General features: G+C 39.9%; 1 protein-coding gene across 3 annotated transcripts in view; it reads left to right on the top strand.

Moving 5' to 3' along the window:
• Positions 1–17,723, top strand: part of LOC115659575 (ubiquitin carboxyl-terminal hydrolase 25) — a 144,238-nt gene that overhangs the window by 110,887 nt on the left and 15,628 nt on the right. The window contains exons 17-20 of one of the 3 annotated variants that reach the window (XM_030579922.1): positions 1,685–1,885; positions 3,527–3,666; positions 11,487–11,600; positions 13,872–13,967. In XM_030579922.1, coding sequence (XP_030435782.1) covers positions 1,685–1,885; positions 3,527–3,666; positions 11,487–11,600; positions 13,872–13,967 — 551 coding nt within the window. The remainder of the gene's footprint in view (positions 1–1,684; positions 1,886–3,526; positions 3,667–11,486; positions 11,601–13,871; positions 13,968–17,723) is intronic. The other 2 variants (XM_030579931.1, XM_030579940.1) reach the window with 2 other exon arrangements.

Here is a 17,723-nt window from a genome sequence, read left to right as displayed (position 1 = left end):
ACTACGCATCTTTTGAGTATTAAACATCATAACGTCACAGTACGTAATGCTTCAGAATTATTAAAATAGCAAAATAAAATGTTTGCCAAATGAAGTCATGGTGAGGGCACAGGTTTATCACAACACCAGAGAGTAAAACCAAAAAAGTTAAATGTTAAAAGTTATAGAATAGGTCACTTTTACATCTTCTCAGCACTATTTTTCTTGCCTTCATCCACTTAGTGTACTTTTTTCATGGAGTGTTTAAAAAAAAAAAAAAAGCCTGTTGCAAATTATTGAAATGAGCATTTCATAGTTAACTTACATTTTGAGTTCTTCCTTGTGAAAAACAAAACAAAGGAATACAGTAAAAACCTGTTTATTCAACCCTGCCTTAACTGGCTCTCTACATTTACTGAACAACCAGGACTCCAGGACCAGAAACAACCGTTAGATGGCACTGCAGCATTGCATTTTCCAGTTTATCTGTAGTTTAGATTACCTAATCTGGCCCCAGTTGGCCAGTCCCAATTAGAAAAACTTGCATAGTTTGAAATTTCTCTCTTCAGATAACACTCCTTCGGAACATATCCCTTGTTGCATTAAATCATGTCCAACCAGAAAGCAATAACTAGGGAGGATATGCATATGCTCCCACAAGAATACAATTGTTCACTGCAAAGATACATGACAAAAAGCAGTCCTTGTCTGACCATGATAGATAAGTGTATTTTTAACCATATTATGAATAAGTTGTGGTGATGGACCATGTGTTCATCAATCCTCTTTTTTTATAACTAATTTGTAGTTTAAATCGTAGTTCAAAAATGTTTTAAAAGAAAATATATATTCTCCTTCACTGTTCCCTCTTGTGGCCATAGATTATATAGACTGCTGAACAGTCAGAGGTTGACTGCTCATCTGACAGACCAAGGGGAGAGTTTCTTATGCCTATAGTGCTATGGCAGTTGGGGCCTTCACTGTTCTCTTCACACCCACACATTAGTGAATTGGTTCCAGAAATCAAAGGACTATTTGTTAAGGATTACATGGATCTGCAAAACCGCATTGTGTAGAATGAAAATATCATGAAGAACTTGGATCTTTTGATTACAACTTAGTGACAAGTTTCAAAGCCTAGTAATAGGTTTATATTAGTTTACATTGTTAAGGCTATCTTCATACAGTAAAAAGTTAGAAATCTCACTTAGTTTGAAATTATTACTAAGATTAGTCTCGACATTTCCAGATCCCCAGATTCATAAGGGGCCTGCCACCACAGGCTTCATTGGCCTCAAGGTGTGGCTCTGCCAATCTAAAAGTTCTAAGTGTAACTAAGACCATGTGGAATGGAAAGCAATTTGACCACAATCTCTTATGTACTTTTGCTGTGAACATTTTGATTCATAAAGTGCACACAGCCCCAAAGGTTTGGCGTTCTATGTGGTAATGAGCTTGTGGTGCCCAAGTGCAAGACTTAAATTGCAGAAGCAAAATGCTTCATGAAGTCCACCTCTGGGTGAGTAAACTTCCTGCGTATGACAAATGATAAACTGAGATGTATTCATAAATGTGAGACAACTTTTGAAATTTCACTGGTATATTGTATGCTTTCAAGAATGCTCATTCTGAATGCCTTTCATCCACATGTATTCCTGTTGCCTTTCATTATTCTGTGAAACATATAAACTATTTGGTTTTACAGAAGAGTTTAATAAGGAAACTGGTCAGATGCTGCTTGGAGTGGACACTTTGCCTCCTGATTTAAAGGACTATGTCAAGGAAGACAATAAGCGTTTTGAAAAAGAACTAGAAGAATGGGATGCAGAACTTGCTCAGAAAGTACAACAGGAAAAGTTGTTAGCAACTCAGACACCCAGGATGCCAGCACCCTCCTCTGCTCCAGGTTGGTCTGCATACATTTTTTATGTTGGGGGGGGACAAAAATAAAACTTTGCATGTGTATACATTAATGCCAGCTGTAAACTATCATATCTTTGAAGATACTGAACTAGTTTTCGTCACATTTGAATTGTTTTCAACAGTGAATTCTATAAAATAACCACATTAGAAGTTTATTTGGTTTTTAAATAGGCATTGGTTTCTGTTCGGGGGGTTTCTTTTCTCATTAAAATTAAAAATTAAAAAAATGCCTACTGGATGGTCTTATTAATGTTGAGTAATTTGATATCCTTATGAAGTTCCAGTACCACCTCAGCTGAAAACATTCTTAAAAATTGGAAATGTGGCCTGATTTTTCAAAAGTACCGAGTAGCTAGTAGCTTCCGTTGGCCTTTTATTTTAAGAAATTGGTATTTCCAGGGTATTTTCCCTTTCTCCTCTCTCTAAATTTTCCTGGTACTCAGATACTCTAGATTTACAATAATGTGAGAGCAGAATTTAGCTATAAGGAGAGGGAGAAATTTTGTGTGGTATATTACTGTAATATAGTAATGGAATTAAATTAAGAAATAGGAAAACTTTAGGCTGATTACCAGGAAAATACTGAGAATGTTAGGAATGGTGTGGTGGACTCCAAAGAATAGTGGTGGAAATTCCACTGCTTGGGATTTAGCTGACCTGAATAGACAATTGGTGAACTAATTGTACTGACAGTCCCGCACTGACATAAAGAAAGAGACTAAGTAGGGTTAATAGGCTATGTCCATTTCTAGCTTTGGTGGTTCTACAATGTAATACTTAAGATGCCTGGACAAGCTTGGATAGTGGGAGACTGTCATTCATGCATTCTTGTCACCCTTGGATCATTAAAGATTGTATGTTGTTCATTTTGTAGTGATGGACACACAGATCATAGTTTGGCCAAATATATCTAGAAAATTGGTGTATTGATAATGTTAAACTGCATTTTATTTTACTCCAAAGAGTGATTTCATCTTCTAAATATCTTGATTTTCAATTACTTGGAACAGCCTAGTTTTTGTTCTTTGTATTAGTGATACAAAATATTTAATTTCTCTTGAAATTTACAAGTAGATGTTTATCTTTTTTTGTTTTACTAACTGAAAGCAATAAGCAAGTCTGTTTTATTTTTTGTAGTGAAGATTCTACATTTAAATGGAAAGGAATTTGTGTTGTCTTAATTCTTTGAAAAGTAAAATGTATTGATTGTAATGTATGTTTATTTTGCAATATAAATCTTTCAGATTTAAACTGTTAGAAATTTTAGGCCACGCACCCACAAGAAGATTCAGGAAGAACTTTACACTCATGCACAGCCCCAGGCTCAACATGGGTACTGTGTTCTGCCTGAGCAGGTGTTGCAGGCAATTCAAATATGTTAAATGTGGTTTTAAATGTTTCTAATCCTAAAACTATTCACTAAGCTCTTTCAGTGCTTTCTTAAACTAGAAATGATGGGACTAATTTTGAACACAGATCTAAAGCAGATTTGTGTGAATTATTTGACATAACTTGCATTTTTGTGCAAGTTTCTTTAGCACTTACTTGTTAATCCAAATAACGCAGATAGACTTAGCTATGTTAAGAATATGGAATTGCTTATATTACATTTTTTGTCACTAAGTTCAAGCAGGAGAGCCAGAGTATTTAGAGCAGCCATCAAGAACTGATCTCTCAAAGCATTTGAAAGAAGATTCTGTACGAGCAATCACTAAAGCATTAGCTGAACAGGAAGATAGAAGTCCTGAAACTGTCATGCAAATGGTGAGGATATTTTCAAGTTTTTAATACCCCTTCTTTTCTTATCTTGCAAGAGGCAGGTATTATAATATCTGATAAAAGAAAAAATTATTCCCTTGAAGAAAGCATTAACCTTTCCTTAGGAACTATTCAGCCTTTATTCTCTGTCCAGAAGAAATGGAATATACCTAAAGGCTGATAGTAGAGTAAAACTAGTGACGTACATACATTGTATGTAATTATCACACTTCTTTGTGGAGCACAGTATGTTGTTTGTTAAATAATGGTCACACATGTCTTTGTATCCACCTATAATTAATAATTTTCTAGTTATGGGAGTATATAAAGGAGTATTCCTCCCAGAACACTGAAAAAATTAGGTTTTTAAAAAATTTATTTAGGGATTTTGAGACGCCGTTTGGAGTCGTCCGTATCCTTGAAAGGCTGCATCAGTTGATGTAGTTTTTAAGGTTAAGCATTGTATTTATGGAGTATATACGTAGTTAGTTGAATACTGGGGGGGAAACATGAATATCCTATCCTAGGTTTTAGTATTTAAATTCACAGACTTCGAAATAGGTCTTTATAATTCATTAAATGTGTATATTTAACTTAGAATACATACATTACACCAGCCAGAATATTGGAATCCTCCAAAGACTTCCAGTACTTCACTTCAGATAGTCTTCAAGTAATTTTGAGTATTGAATAGAATTGCAAATAAGAGGCTGCTTTGTGAATTCTTTATGAAGGTAAAATTCAATGAATTTTACATTCAGCAAATATTCTTTGACCAACTGTAGGTATAAGTATTTGATCAAATATGTTTCATGAATAAATACGTTTTGAAACCACAGGCAACTTTAATGGAATACCTGTTTTTAGATCAAAATAACATAACGTCTCATTTTATTATTTATTATTTCGCCAGTTTGGCTTGCTAAGTCATCGTGGAGCAGTGTATGAACAAGTTGGGCATGTGCAAAGTTCATGCATTCTTCCTTAAAAAATAAATAAATAAAACAAAAATGTGACCTGAGTCCTAATTGTCCAGAGCTAAACAAGCCCACTTAGACCCAAGAACTCATAGGCAAGCATATATGCCAGTAAATGCTCATATTTCACATCAAGAATTAGGATACTTCTGTGGATTGATTCCACATGGAAATGGAATTCTGGATTGGTGCTTAATCAAAGCAGAAGTGTTTTTCTCTTGTGTCTCAACCGTTGTGATGTCAAGAGAGAACAGACACTGCCGAGTCGTGGTTAAAATCAACAAGGAAGCTAATCTGACTCTTGACACCAAGACATACTGTCACCAATATTCCTAGGTTAATGTTTAGATGGTCTTCTGTGTTCTCAGAGAAAATAATCTGTCATGTTTAACAAAATAGTAGAGCCTAAATCAGAAAAATCAATGCCAACATAGCAAAACAGACTGGGAAAATTATATATTGTGCCTTGTACCTATTTGTGTTACCCGAAAATGAGGATATGAAAGTCCTCAATGATACCTGCCTACCCCTCTTCTCTACCTTGGGTCTGCTGGCTTTCCTCCAGATACACCAGGATAGATGCATACTAGCTTGGTTTCAGGGAACAAAATACGACAGTTCAGGCCTATCATGCAGAATAAACAGTCCCAGTCGTTTACAAGATTGTGGTTGGGGGGAGGAATTAATTGTAGGAGAGGCAGAAATTGTATGTGTATGTTTGAGAAACTAGATGTCTTCATCATGTTGTTAAGTCTGTAATGGAAAGTTTTTTCTTCAAGCAGTATCTCTATGGGTGCTCCATTTCAAGCACTCCTGCACCTTTGATCAGAGACTTTTGGTAGCAGTGTCCATTTGGCCTTTATGCGCTCTATGCATACTCCTGTCCCGTACCAAAGATATATAGGGCTACACAGGCGAACTGCCCTCAGTTCCTGCTCAGCTACCTTTGGTTTAAGATGGAGTGCTGCATATGCCTGCTTCTATTAACTGCCTTAGTGTTGTTATATACTTAGTTTTATACATAGTTTGTTTTAGGGTTTTTGTCTTTCTCTTTTGCTTGTGTTTTCCCAACTTGCAGGGTCATTTCGGACTTGTATTTTCTGAGGTATGCAGGATCCCCAGGCAAGGGAGAAGACTTATGCTAACTTGGCCACCTTGAGATCCCAGTCACCGAAAGATCCAGGGCTGAGGAACCTGCCTCCGTGTCTGCAGTACTGAAAGCTTTGCTTTCTAAGATGATGGTATTGACAAGGAGCAGGTGTATTAAATCCTTCTCAAAGACATCTTTCACCAGATACCTCAGGCACCAAGAAGAATGCTGTTGAGGCTCCAAGTGCTTCTGGTATCATGAAGATGTCTAAGACTTCTCTTAAAAGTCATCCCTCTGCCAAGAAGGACTCAATACTGAAGACCACCTCTGTTTCTGGTGGTCATGTCCATGCAAGTAGATGAGTGCCATCAGATTCTTCGGTATCCTCAGTGTTTAATTCAGTGCTCCAGACTTTTACATCTGAGTCTATGCTTGGGCGTGCTCATTCCTCAATGCTGACGAGTCAGGTATCTACCTCGGTACTGATTCAACCTCCAGAGTTCCTCCACTATCCCAGAAGTTCAGATACTCAAGAGACCTCTTCCTCTCCAATGAACCAGAGAGTTCACTGCTTGCTGGTACCACACACGTCTCAGTACTGAGGCCTTCTGGGTCACTCTCTACTTCTCTGACTTATGCTGTCCAAGGGGAACAATTATCTCCATTAGAATGTGTGGAAGAGAAATCTGACTTAATTCGCAGCTTTCTGTTTAAATATTTCACGTTTATTCAAGGATAGTTTACTCTCCTCCCCACGTGGCGAGAAGGGAAGATAGATGATCCCCACTTTCCTGCAGCTGGACGGGTAGGAGGCAAAAGCTGACAAGGATGTAGCACCTTGCACAAATATTTCCTGATTAGGCTATAATGCCTCCAACACCTTCCATGGCAGATGACTTTCCAGAGTTCCAGGAGCTGATGAAACAAATTGCTCTTTTACGCTTCCTCACGGGAGATTTGGACTTCCACGATAAACCCCTGGATATTTTAAGTTCCTCAGCTTCAACATGTGTGGTACTTCCAATTAATGAGGCTCTTCTAGAGGCAGCTAAGACAGTCCAGCAAACCCCTGCCACAGCACCCCCTGCATGCAAACGTACTAACAAAAAATACCATATGTTCTGGTCATGGATTCAGAATTTTTATTTTCAATGTGACACCAAATTCTTTGGTTGTGGATGCAGTTAGAGGGTGGGAGGCAATAAAAAACCAATGCTATCCCGTTTAACAAGGACCAAAAGTGTCTTGATCTTTTTGGTTGCAAAAATTACTCCTTTGTGACACTACAGTTAGGAGAGCAAATCATCAGGAGTTCATGTCAAAATATCACTATCTGAATTAGAGCAAATGAAATGTTTGCCACAGGACCACCATGAACAATTTAAGACCATCATAAATGAAGGTCAGCTCTTGGCAAAGATGTCTTGGATGCAGCCGATAGCTTAGCCTGTTCCATCTCCACCATGATGTAACAAGCACCTTGGCTCTAGCTGTGCAGCTTCCATAGGGAGGTAGTCTACTGTAGAGGGTTATAAGTTATTTTCAGACTCTACAGACAGTCCCTTCATACTTTGAAGTTTGAGGGCCATCTTAGGTCCCTTGGGATCTATACACCTATAAATGAAAAGAAATTTAGCAGGTGTTAGATGGCCCAAAGGTCTCGCACAGTTTACTTTTCTACTTTCTGTAGACCACCTTATCCTTGGGCCCAGAGACCAAGATATTCCAAAAAGAAAACAGCTGCTGACAGAGCTCCTACATCCCAGCCATCAGCTATGGCTAAGCTCCAGTTTTGATGGCTTGATCAGGAGTCTGAACCACCTCCTCCACAGGGACTTGCTGCTGCACTGTCCTGTCCTCCCTCCACTCGGTACTGCCTTTCCCAATTCCATCCTGCATGGGCGACAATAACATTCGACAAATGGGTTTTGGAAGTCATAACAGATGGTTATTCCATCCATTTTACCTCCAAGCCTCCCTTCCACCCACTTTTCCCTTCTCTGTTCAGGGACCCAACTCACAATCAGTTGCTGAGACAGGATGTCATCTCCCTTTTACTCTTAGGGGTCATAGAATGAGGTCCAGTCTAGCACAGGGGAAAGGGGTCCTATTCCAAGTACTTTCTGGTCCCCAAAAAAGAACAGAGGATGGAGACCAATATTAGATTTCAGACTTCTAAACAGCTACATCAAACAGATTATCCCTAGCTGACTATTCAATAGGATAGATTTTATAGGACTCTCTCTAGATGCCATCACAGCCAAAGCTTGTTTACTTGTGGACATATTCACAAACCTGAAAATCTTATCTGAAGGACTCAGATAAGTCCTCAGACCTTGGCAAGAAATTGTCTTCAGCTGTAGGGTCATATGGCAGCTTGTGTCTTCATTAACCCAACATGCCAGATGACATCTCCAGTGTTTACAGGGATGGCTGAGGACCATTGACACACCAAACGAGCATAGTCTAGACAGACAAGTCTCTGTTCTCATTGGGTTCTGGAATCATTCAATATGTGGAAGAATCCTTCCAAGAGGATGAGAGTTTGTTTTTTTTAAGTTCCTCTTACCATTGTCATCGCTTCAGATGCATCTCTCTAGGAACAGAGAGCTGATCTCAAATCACACATCCAGGACAAGTGGACTCCCCAAGTGGGTTTTCTGCATGTCAACATTTTGGAACTGAGACCAAACAGAAGGGTATGCTCCCTCTTCCTTCCACTGATCAGAGCCATATCCGTCATGATCATAAGACAATGCGACCTGCATATTCTACATCAGTTGTCGGGCAGACATGTTCCCCTTCGCTCTATGCCAAGGTGATAAAACTCTGGAATTGGTGCATGGCTAAGCAGATAGTCATCTCATCATCTTCTCTTCCAGGGTATTAAGAACACCGTGGGTGACTACCTCAGCAGAGATTTCTCTCGGAATTACAAGTGGGAGTTGGATTCACAAGTCCTCAGCAGGATATATTTAACTTGGGGACTTCATTGCACTGTAGCCAAGGCAAGGCACAAGAAATTTTGTTTGAGAGGGGGACCTGAACCTCAATCACTAGGAGATTCCTTCCTCATCTCAAGGGCCTCCTTTATGGATATTGGCCAATACCATTGCTCTTGAAAATTCAAAGTCAAGCAAGACAAAGCCAAAGTCGTCATGTTTGCACTGACTTGTCCATGAAAAGTTTGATATCCTTACATCATTAGACTTGCTTCTCGTCTTCCACTGCGACTTCTGATCAGTTCTTGTTTGTTTGTCTTAGGATACTGATCAGACACTTCACCCCAGTCTTGAATTTCTCTGGCTCCAGGCATGATTTCTCAATGGTTCTCTGGATTCGAGACTACTCATTCAACAAAGGTGCAACAGGTGGTGTTAAACAGTAGAAAGGAATCCATGTGACATGCTTAACTTCAAAAATGAAGGAGATACCTCTGACAGACCCACTGACAGATTTCTCCTGCCCACTCTCTTCTTGTTCCATTGTCCATTGTCCTTGGCTACCTCTTGGAATTAAAAAGATCAGATCTTCCTATGAGTTTCGTTAAGTTTCACTGAGTAGCTGTAACAGCCTTTCATTCCCTAGTGGAAGGTTTTTTTGGGTTTTGCTCATCCCACGATGTCAAGATTACTCGGAGATGTGGTTAATCTTTTCCCTCAAATTAGAGAATTTACTTAACAATATGGGACTTAAATCTGATTGATAATTACCTTATGAATTACCCTTGTGAGCCATTAGCTATGTGTTCATTGGTTCACCTATAGCTGAAAAGAGGGTTTTTTGGTGGCCATCACCTCTGCCTGGAGAGTCAGAGAACTAGAGGCTTTCATGGCAGACCCTCCTCCATTTCCTGTGTTCTTCAAGAAAAGGTCTTTTTACAACCACATCCAAAATATTCATTTAAGGGATCTTCCAGTTTTCAGATTAACCAGATCATTTATCTACAAGACTGCTTGTTTCAATTGCAGACTGATCCAAAGGATCTACAGTCTCTCTCCAGAAATTTTCAAGATGGAGATCTGGATATTATTTTATGTTACGACTTTCCCAGCATCAGCCTCCTTCCAGAGCATTAGCTCATTCTACAAGGTTACAATTTACTCTCATGACATTACTGAAGAATGTTTCAGTTGCTGAAGTATGCAGAGATGCAACCTGGATTTCAGTTAGTACTTTATACAACCACTGTACTTGGGTTCATGCCTCTAGGTCAGATAGTGTAGGGAGTCACCTGAAGTGGAGCATCCATAGGAACACTACTGTATGAAGGGGGAGAGGTTACTCACCTTGTGCAATAACTGGACTTCTTCAAGATGTGTCCCCCTATGGGTACTCCACTACCTTCCCTCCTCTTCTCTTTCTGAGTTTTTTTCCTGCAGGACTTTGCAGCAGAAAAGAAACTGAGGATAATTTGCCTGTTCAGCTCTGTATACAAGGATGTATAGGGTACATACATGAGCCGAACGAGAACGGCTACCACAAATCTCTGATTAAAGGTGCAGGGGTGCACATGCACCTGAAGTGGCGCACATGTAGGAACACACATCGCTAAGAACTCTGGTTACTGCACAAGGTGAGTAACCTCTGTGTTCATAAAGAGGCAAAGTTGTGCCCCCTTTATAAAAGTATTTGGATAATATTAAGGATTTAATAACATTTTTCTGAAATTTTCTGCCATAAATTAAGCAACTTTTCAGTATAAATACCTTGTTTAGTAGCACTGTTCATTGTAGCTTCAAAACGATTAAGTCCTAAAAACAGGTTTTAACTGGTCCAAACACACTTTTTTTAATCTGGTTTCAATAATCTTTATTACATAAGCATGTACAGTTCAGATAGGCCCATACTGTCATCCTTTCCTTTTTTCTTTTTCCCTTCTCATCACAGCCATCTTTCCCTTCCTTTGTTATTTTGCTCCCTTACTCATATTAACCTTCTCACCCAAACTCTACCCCCAGCTTAAAGAAAACAAAACCCAAACCCAGCAAAACTTGTGACAAGCCATGTGCCAGTCACCACCATCACATTTACTTATTCTATTTATGTCCCCTGCCCTTTATCTGTTCCTGCGTTTCCAGTGGTAAGCTCTTCAGGACAAGAACTCCATCGTCTTGTGTGGTCATACAGTTTCTGAGACAATGGAGCCTGCTCCTTATGGGGACTTCTGCATGCTAATAGAATATAAATTATTATTATAGTGCTTCCAACAGAATATAGATGTTAGAGGATTTTGTTTCTGTGGCACATGATTGCCACATGACTCTAATCCAAGTAGATTATCAATTGACATAAACTGTGGTAGCTCTGTTGAAGTCAATGGAGCCATGACAGTTCGATTTCAGTGGGGCTAGGACAATTTATACCAACTGAGGATCTGCCCGTTAGTGTCAGAAACAAAAAAATTACACCAGAAACACATTACATCACTTTAGTGTTACAGTAACAGAGAAGGTATGAGTATTACGAAGGCAAATTTTAGAGCAAAAAGGAAAATCATTTTTCTAGAAAAGTGTTAAGACAAATTGAAGGCCAAGACTTGTGGAAACTTTGAGTGTAGAATTCACTACTTAAGATTTTTCATATCTTTGAATTTCTTTCAAAAATCGAAATAGTGGGAGAGAATGCAGGTTGTCTAGTACTATAAAATCTAGCAAATCCCAGCAACACAGATTGTTTTACTTATCAGTCTGTCATTTTGTTACTTTTTTCTTTTCTCTTCTTTTTTCTGACTTTTTCATACTGATTTTCTCCCGCAGAGCTCTGATAACGCCCCAGCTCAACCAGCTCCTAACCCGCGTGTTGTAGAGGTGGCGATTCCTGATGTAGGGACTTTTGTGATTGAGTCAGAGGAGGGGGGTTATGACGATGAGGTACCTTTGATTGCAGTCTTGTGCACAGTTGCTACACTAGTGTTTTCTTTTGCTGCCTGGTGTGAATTTTTTGGCATGTTGCACATTGTGGCGCTTAACAGATCTCTGCATAACTAAAAGCTTAGCAATTTGTGATAATGATCTCTTGAAATTCACAACAGAAATTTTCAGAAAAGATAGCAGCAGTTACCCGAATTGGGCACATTATTTTTTGTGCGTTGTGAAATGATTATAGGAAGGCACATATATCTCTACCTTTGAGCTGTTGGAAATTGAGTATTATCTTAGGCCAAGTGTAGTCTATGAAAGATATTTGTGAACATCTATATTACATTTTTTTAAAAACTGTAAGAATAAAGAATGAAGACATTCTTAATTTCCTTATTTTTGTCTGTTGAATGAAGTTAAGGGGTTCAAACTGCATCTCTTATTTGCCAAGCTTAGACATTTTAGATTCAGAGGAGCAAATTGTCCTACAGATACAAGCTGAAATATTCAGACACAGCCATGAGTTAAGGACAGATTAGCAGCCAATTGTGTTTCCTGGCTCTTGACTTTTCAGTTGTATTTCCTTTTATGCTAGGGCTCCAACTTACAATGGTAACAGTTACAGAAGAAAAGTGTAATGAAAAAGGGAAATATTAAAAATGTTTAAAAATTCTCAATTATTTCATAATTGCATTCCTATGACATGACTATTAGAAAAGCAAATTAAAGGTTAAGTTGTTCCTTGTGGTGCAACTTAAGTTTCAGCTCTGGAGGAGTAGACCAGAAAGGCATAGAATCTCAGAGCCACCCCTCTGAGAAAGTTTCCTTCCTGCTTTTCCCTTTGCTCCAGAAAGATAGTAGTTTTTTGCAGGCCTAGATGAGCAGCAAATTACAATACTCCCAATGTAGCTTAGTTTTTCTGACTCGTGTGTGGGAATGCAGAGCCATGTATTACTGGGTTACTTCTGTATGCAGCAGTGAGTAGGTCAAATCATATTCTTCTACTCAATTGTGAGAAACGTTAATTGGCAGAATGGAGAACTTAAATTGGTACTGTTGTATTTGTAAGAAGTCAGACCCACTGTGATCTGAATGCAGCAGTTACATATCTGTGTCCTTTGACCTTATATTCTACATACTGCAGCTCTAAAGTAAGTTCTTTCGATATCCTGACTAGCTCCAAGGGAATTGTTGTTAATGTTCACCTTTAAGGACATTGACAACTCAGCCTCTCTCAACTTATCTGCCTTTGCCTTACAGCAATGCCATCCCACATCCCCTTCTTCTCAGTGGTGCTGCTCTTGTGTCCATTTGTCTGCTTCTTCCATAAATGTATTTGTGCTTTTTTACATGCTACCCTTACATATGGGAGGTCCTCCCTGAACTATTCCCAAAGCTTTCTGCCCTCTCTCCATGAAGACTCACTTCTGTTGTGATGCCTCCAAGAAATTAGCCAGCCAATGATGTCTAGACTGAGGGATGTTTGGAGACAGAGCTGGCTGTTTGTTTATTTGTATATAAGTAGGAAAAAGACCTTTCAAGTAACTTGGAAGTGTCAATCTGAGCATATAACTAACCTGTGTATCTTGCATAATCTTGCTGGTTTTACCTTTGTCTTCCCTTCTCACTTCCCTCCTGTTGTAAATTTATTGCTTCTTAATTCAGATTGTTTTAAACTCTTCAGGGCAGGGACCATGTCGTCTTGTGTGTTTGTACAGCACCTAGCACAATGGGACCCTGATCCTGATTTTGAATATATATTTTATGTAATAATGCAATTATTAAATTATGAAGTATCTGGAAAAAAGGGAAAATGATATAAATATTTATAGTATTGAACATCAAAAATTCTCAATTTTAATGGATTTTTTTAATTTGAAATAATAGAAACTTTGATTTTATCCCTTGCTAGTAAGACAGACTCTTAAGTTAGTACTAATTAATTTTGCAGTATTTGTGAAATAACAGTATTGAACAGTCTCTTCTTTCCTTGGACATTTTGCCCATATAATTCTTAAATTGCTTTCATTGCATTTGGAATAATTATTAGTACTTTATTCTAATGTAAACATCTGTTAGATCGTATATGACTGTTGCTTTGGTAGAAGTAGAGAAAAATGTTGATTCATTTGCAGAACACAAACTCTAACACTGAAGCATTTGCCATTCCAATGTATGCATGCAGTAGGTTGTTCTTTATGTTGCATGAGTCTAAAGGCGTATTGACTTAAATCATTAAAATATTAATCATTCAAAACTTTTACCTTAAATCCCCTGTGGCAGGTCATGCTGACCCCGAACATGCAAGGTATTATCATGGCTATAGGTAAAGCCAGGAATGTTTATGACAGGTGTGGGCCAGAAGCAGGGTTCTTTAAGGTACAACTAACATTTCAATCTTTACTTCTCCTCTGATTATTTTTATTGTTGGAATATTTTTTCTTATTAATGCATATTATGATTGTTCTGGCATTTGTCTGTTTTTTTTTCTTGGCTTCAGTCCTCCAGTAATACTTTTGTCCTGAAAGAAGCATATAGAAATCTTATTGTGTGTGTGTTTTTATAGGAGTGTGTGTTAGCAATAAAGCTTTCTGACGCCACTAGTCACAGCTTCCCACATTTTTTAAGAAAGATAATATTAAGGCTAGCTGTGTGAGCTTGAACAATGACAGCATTTGTTTATCTTTTTCATAACTAAGCGCTTGTCTCCATTTACAACACTGCAGCAGTGCCGCTGTAGTGTTTCAGTGGAGACATTTCCTACGGTGAAGAGAGACCTTCTCCTGTTGGCATAGGTACTCCACCTCTCTGAGAGGCATTACATAATGTCTATGGGAGAAGCCCTCCTGTCAACATAGCACTGTCTACTCTGGGGGTTAGGTCAGTAGAACTACATCACTTAAAGGCAGCAAAGAATCCTGTGGCACCTTAAAGACTAACAGATGTTTTGGAGCATGAGCTTTCGTGAGTGAATACCCACTTCGTCAGATGCATGTAGTGGAAATTTCCAGGGGCAGGTATATAACAAAAAGAGCTCTCCAACCTGGAGACTCTTATTAATAATCAAACTTCCATACAAATGGACTTCACTAAAATAAACAGCAGATCTACATTACTCACTTCACCTCTCTACAAAGGAAAAAGGACTGTAAGCTGTCTAAACTCCTACCTACCACGTGGGGCCACAACCGTGTTACCCCTAACCCACCAGCAATGTCGTCAATCTAGCCAACCACACATTCAGCCCAGAAGAAAACTCTTTCCTATCTCGGGGACTCTTTCTGCCCTGCCTACCTGTCATAAACAGATAAGAAAAGTTAATAGCACAGAAGTACTTTATATCTCTTTGACTGTAAAGGGTTAACAAGTTCAGTAAGCCTGGCTGTCACCTGGCCAGAGGACCAATCAGAGGACAGGATACTTTCAAATCTTGAGGGAGGGAAGTTTTTGTGCTGTGCTGTTAGTTTTGATTGTTGTTCACTCTGGGGGCTCAGAGGGATCAGACGTGCAACCAGGTTTCTCTCCAATACAGGCTGTTATAAGTTCAGACTAGTGAGTACTAGGTAGATAAAGCGAGTTAGGCTTATGGCTGTTTTCTTTATTTGCAAATGTGTATTTGGTTGGAAGACGTTCAAATGTGTATTTGGCTGAAAGGAGTTCAAATTGGTATTTTGCTGAAAAGATTTTAATTTGTACTTGTATAGTTAGGCTGGGAGGGTGTTCCCAGTGTCTATAGCTGAAAGACCCTTTACCTGTTCCATTTTTTTTTTAAATTTACAAAGATAATTTTTACTGTTTTTTCTTTCTTTAATTAAAAGCTTTTCTTGTTTAAGAACCTAATTGTTTTTTTTATTCTGGTGAGACCCCAGGGGACTGGGTCTGGATTCACCAGGGAATTGGCGGGGAGAAAGGAGGATGGGGGGGAGAGAGAGGCTAAATTCTCTCTGTGTTAGGATTATTGTCTCAGGGAGAATCTGGGAGGGGAAGAGAGAAGGAGGGAGGAAGGTGCATCTTCCAGGGTAACCCAGGGAGGGGAAGCCTGGGAGAGGCAACGGTGAGGGAAAGAGTTTACTTTCCTTGTGTTAAGATCCAGAGGGATTATACCATGACACTACCCCACCAACATGATACAGTTCTGCGGCGATCTGGAAGCCTGCTTTCGCTGTCTCCGACTCAAAGAATACTTTCAGGACAACACTGAACAGCGCACTTACACACAGTTACCCTCCCACCAATGGCACAAGAAGAACTCCACATGGACTCCTCCTGAGGGTCGAAATGACAGTCTGGACCTATACATTGAATGCTTCCACTGATGTGCACAGGCTGAAATTGTGGAAGAATAACATCGCTTTCCTCATAACCTAAGTCGTGCAGAACGCAGTGCCATCCACAGCCTCAGAAACCACCCTGACATTATAATCAAAGAGGCTGATAAAGGATGTGCTGTTGTCATCATGAACAGGTCTGACTACCAAAAGGAGGCTGCCAGACAACTCTCCAATACCAAATTCTACAGGCCACTTCCCACAGATCCCACTGAGGAATACACTAAGAAACTACAACATCTACTCAGGACACTCCCTACACTAACACCAGAACAAATCAAGATACCCTTAGAGCCCCGACCAGGGTTATTCTATCTACTACCCAAGATCCACAAACCCGGAAATCCTGGATGCCCCATCATCTCGGGCATTGGCACTCTCACTGAAGGACTGTCTGGATATGTGGACTCTGCTCAGACCCTATGTCACCAGCACTCTCAGGTATCTCCAAGACATCACTGATTTCCTGAGGAAACTACAATGCACTGGTGACCTTCCAGAAAACACCATCCTAGCCACCATGGATGTAGAGGCTCTCTACACAAACGTCCCCCACACAGATGGAATGCAAGCTGTCAGGAACAGTTTCCCTGATAATGCCACAGCGCAACTGGTTGCTGAGCTCTGTGCCTTTATCCTCACACACAACTATTTCAAATTTGATGGCAATATATATCTCCAGATCAGTGGCACCACTATGGGCACCCGCATGGCCCCACAATATGCCAATATTTTTATGGCCAACCTGGAACAGCGCTTCCTCAGCTCTCGTCCACTCACGCCCCTTCTCTACCTATGCTATATTGATGACGTCTTCATCATCTGGACCCATGGGAAGGAGACTCTGGAAAAATTCCACCACGATTTCAACAGCTTCCACCCCACCATCAACCTCAGCCTGGACCAATCTACACGGGAGGTCCACTTCCTAGATACCACGGTGCAAATAAGTGATGGTCACATTAACACCACTCTATACCAAAAACCTACTGACCACTATGCCTACCTTCATGCCTCCAGCTTCCATCCCGGGCACACCACACGATCCATTATCTACAGCCAAGCTTCTGCTCTAACCCCTCAGACAGAGACGAACACCTACAAAATCTCCACCAAGCATTCTCAAAACTACAATACCCGCACGAGGAAATAAGGAAACAGATCAACAGAGCCAGACGTGTAACCAGAAGCCTCCTACTGCAAGACAAACCCAAGAAAGAAACCAACAGGACTCCACTGGCCATCACATACAGTCCCTGGCTAAAACCCCTCCAACGCATCATCAAGGAACTTCAACCCATCCTGGACAATGATCTCACACTTTCACAGGCCTTGGGTGGCAGGCCAGTCCTCTCCCACAGACAACCTGCCAACCTGAAGCATATTCTCATCAGTAACTGCACACTGCACCATAGTAACTCTAGCTCAGGAACCAAGCCATGCAACAAACCTCGGTGCCAACTCTGCCCACATATCTACACCAGCGACACAATCACAGGACCTAACCAGATCACCCACACCATCACCAGTTCATTCACCTGCACGCCCACCAATGTAATGTACGCCATCATATGCCAGCAATGCCCCTCTGCTATGTACATCGGCCAAACTGGACAGTCTCTACAGAAAAAGATAAATGGACACAAATCAGATATTAGGAATGGCAGTATCCAGAAACCTGTAGGAGAACACTTCAACCTCCATGGCCACAGAATAGCAGATCTTAAGGTGGCCATCCTACAGCAAAAAAACTTCAGGACCAGACTTCAAAGAGAAACTGCTGAGCTTCAGTTCATCTGCAAATTTG

This window comes from Gopherus evgoodei, chromosome 1 (assembly GCF_007399415.2).
Source record: "Gopherus evgoodei ecotype Sinaloan lineage chromosome 1, rGopEvg1_v1.p, whole genome shotgun sequence".
In the NCBI taxonomy this organism is placed as follows: domain Eukaryota; kingdom Metazoa; phylum Chordata; order Testudines; family Testudinidae; genus Gopherus; species Gopherus evgoodei.
Note: the sequence above shows the minus strand (reverse complement) of the source record. Positions and strands in the feature narration are given on the sequence as shown.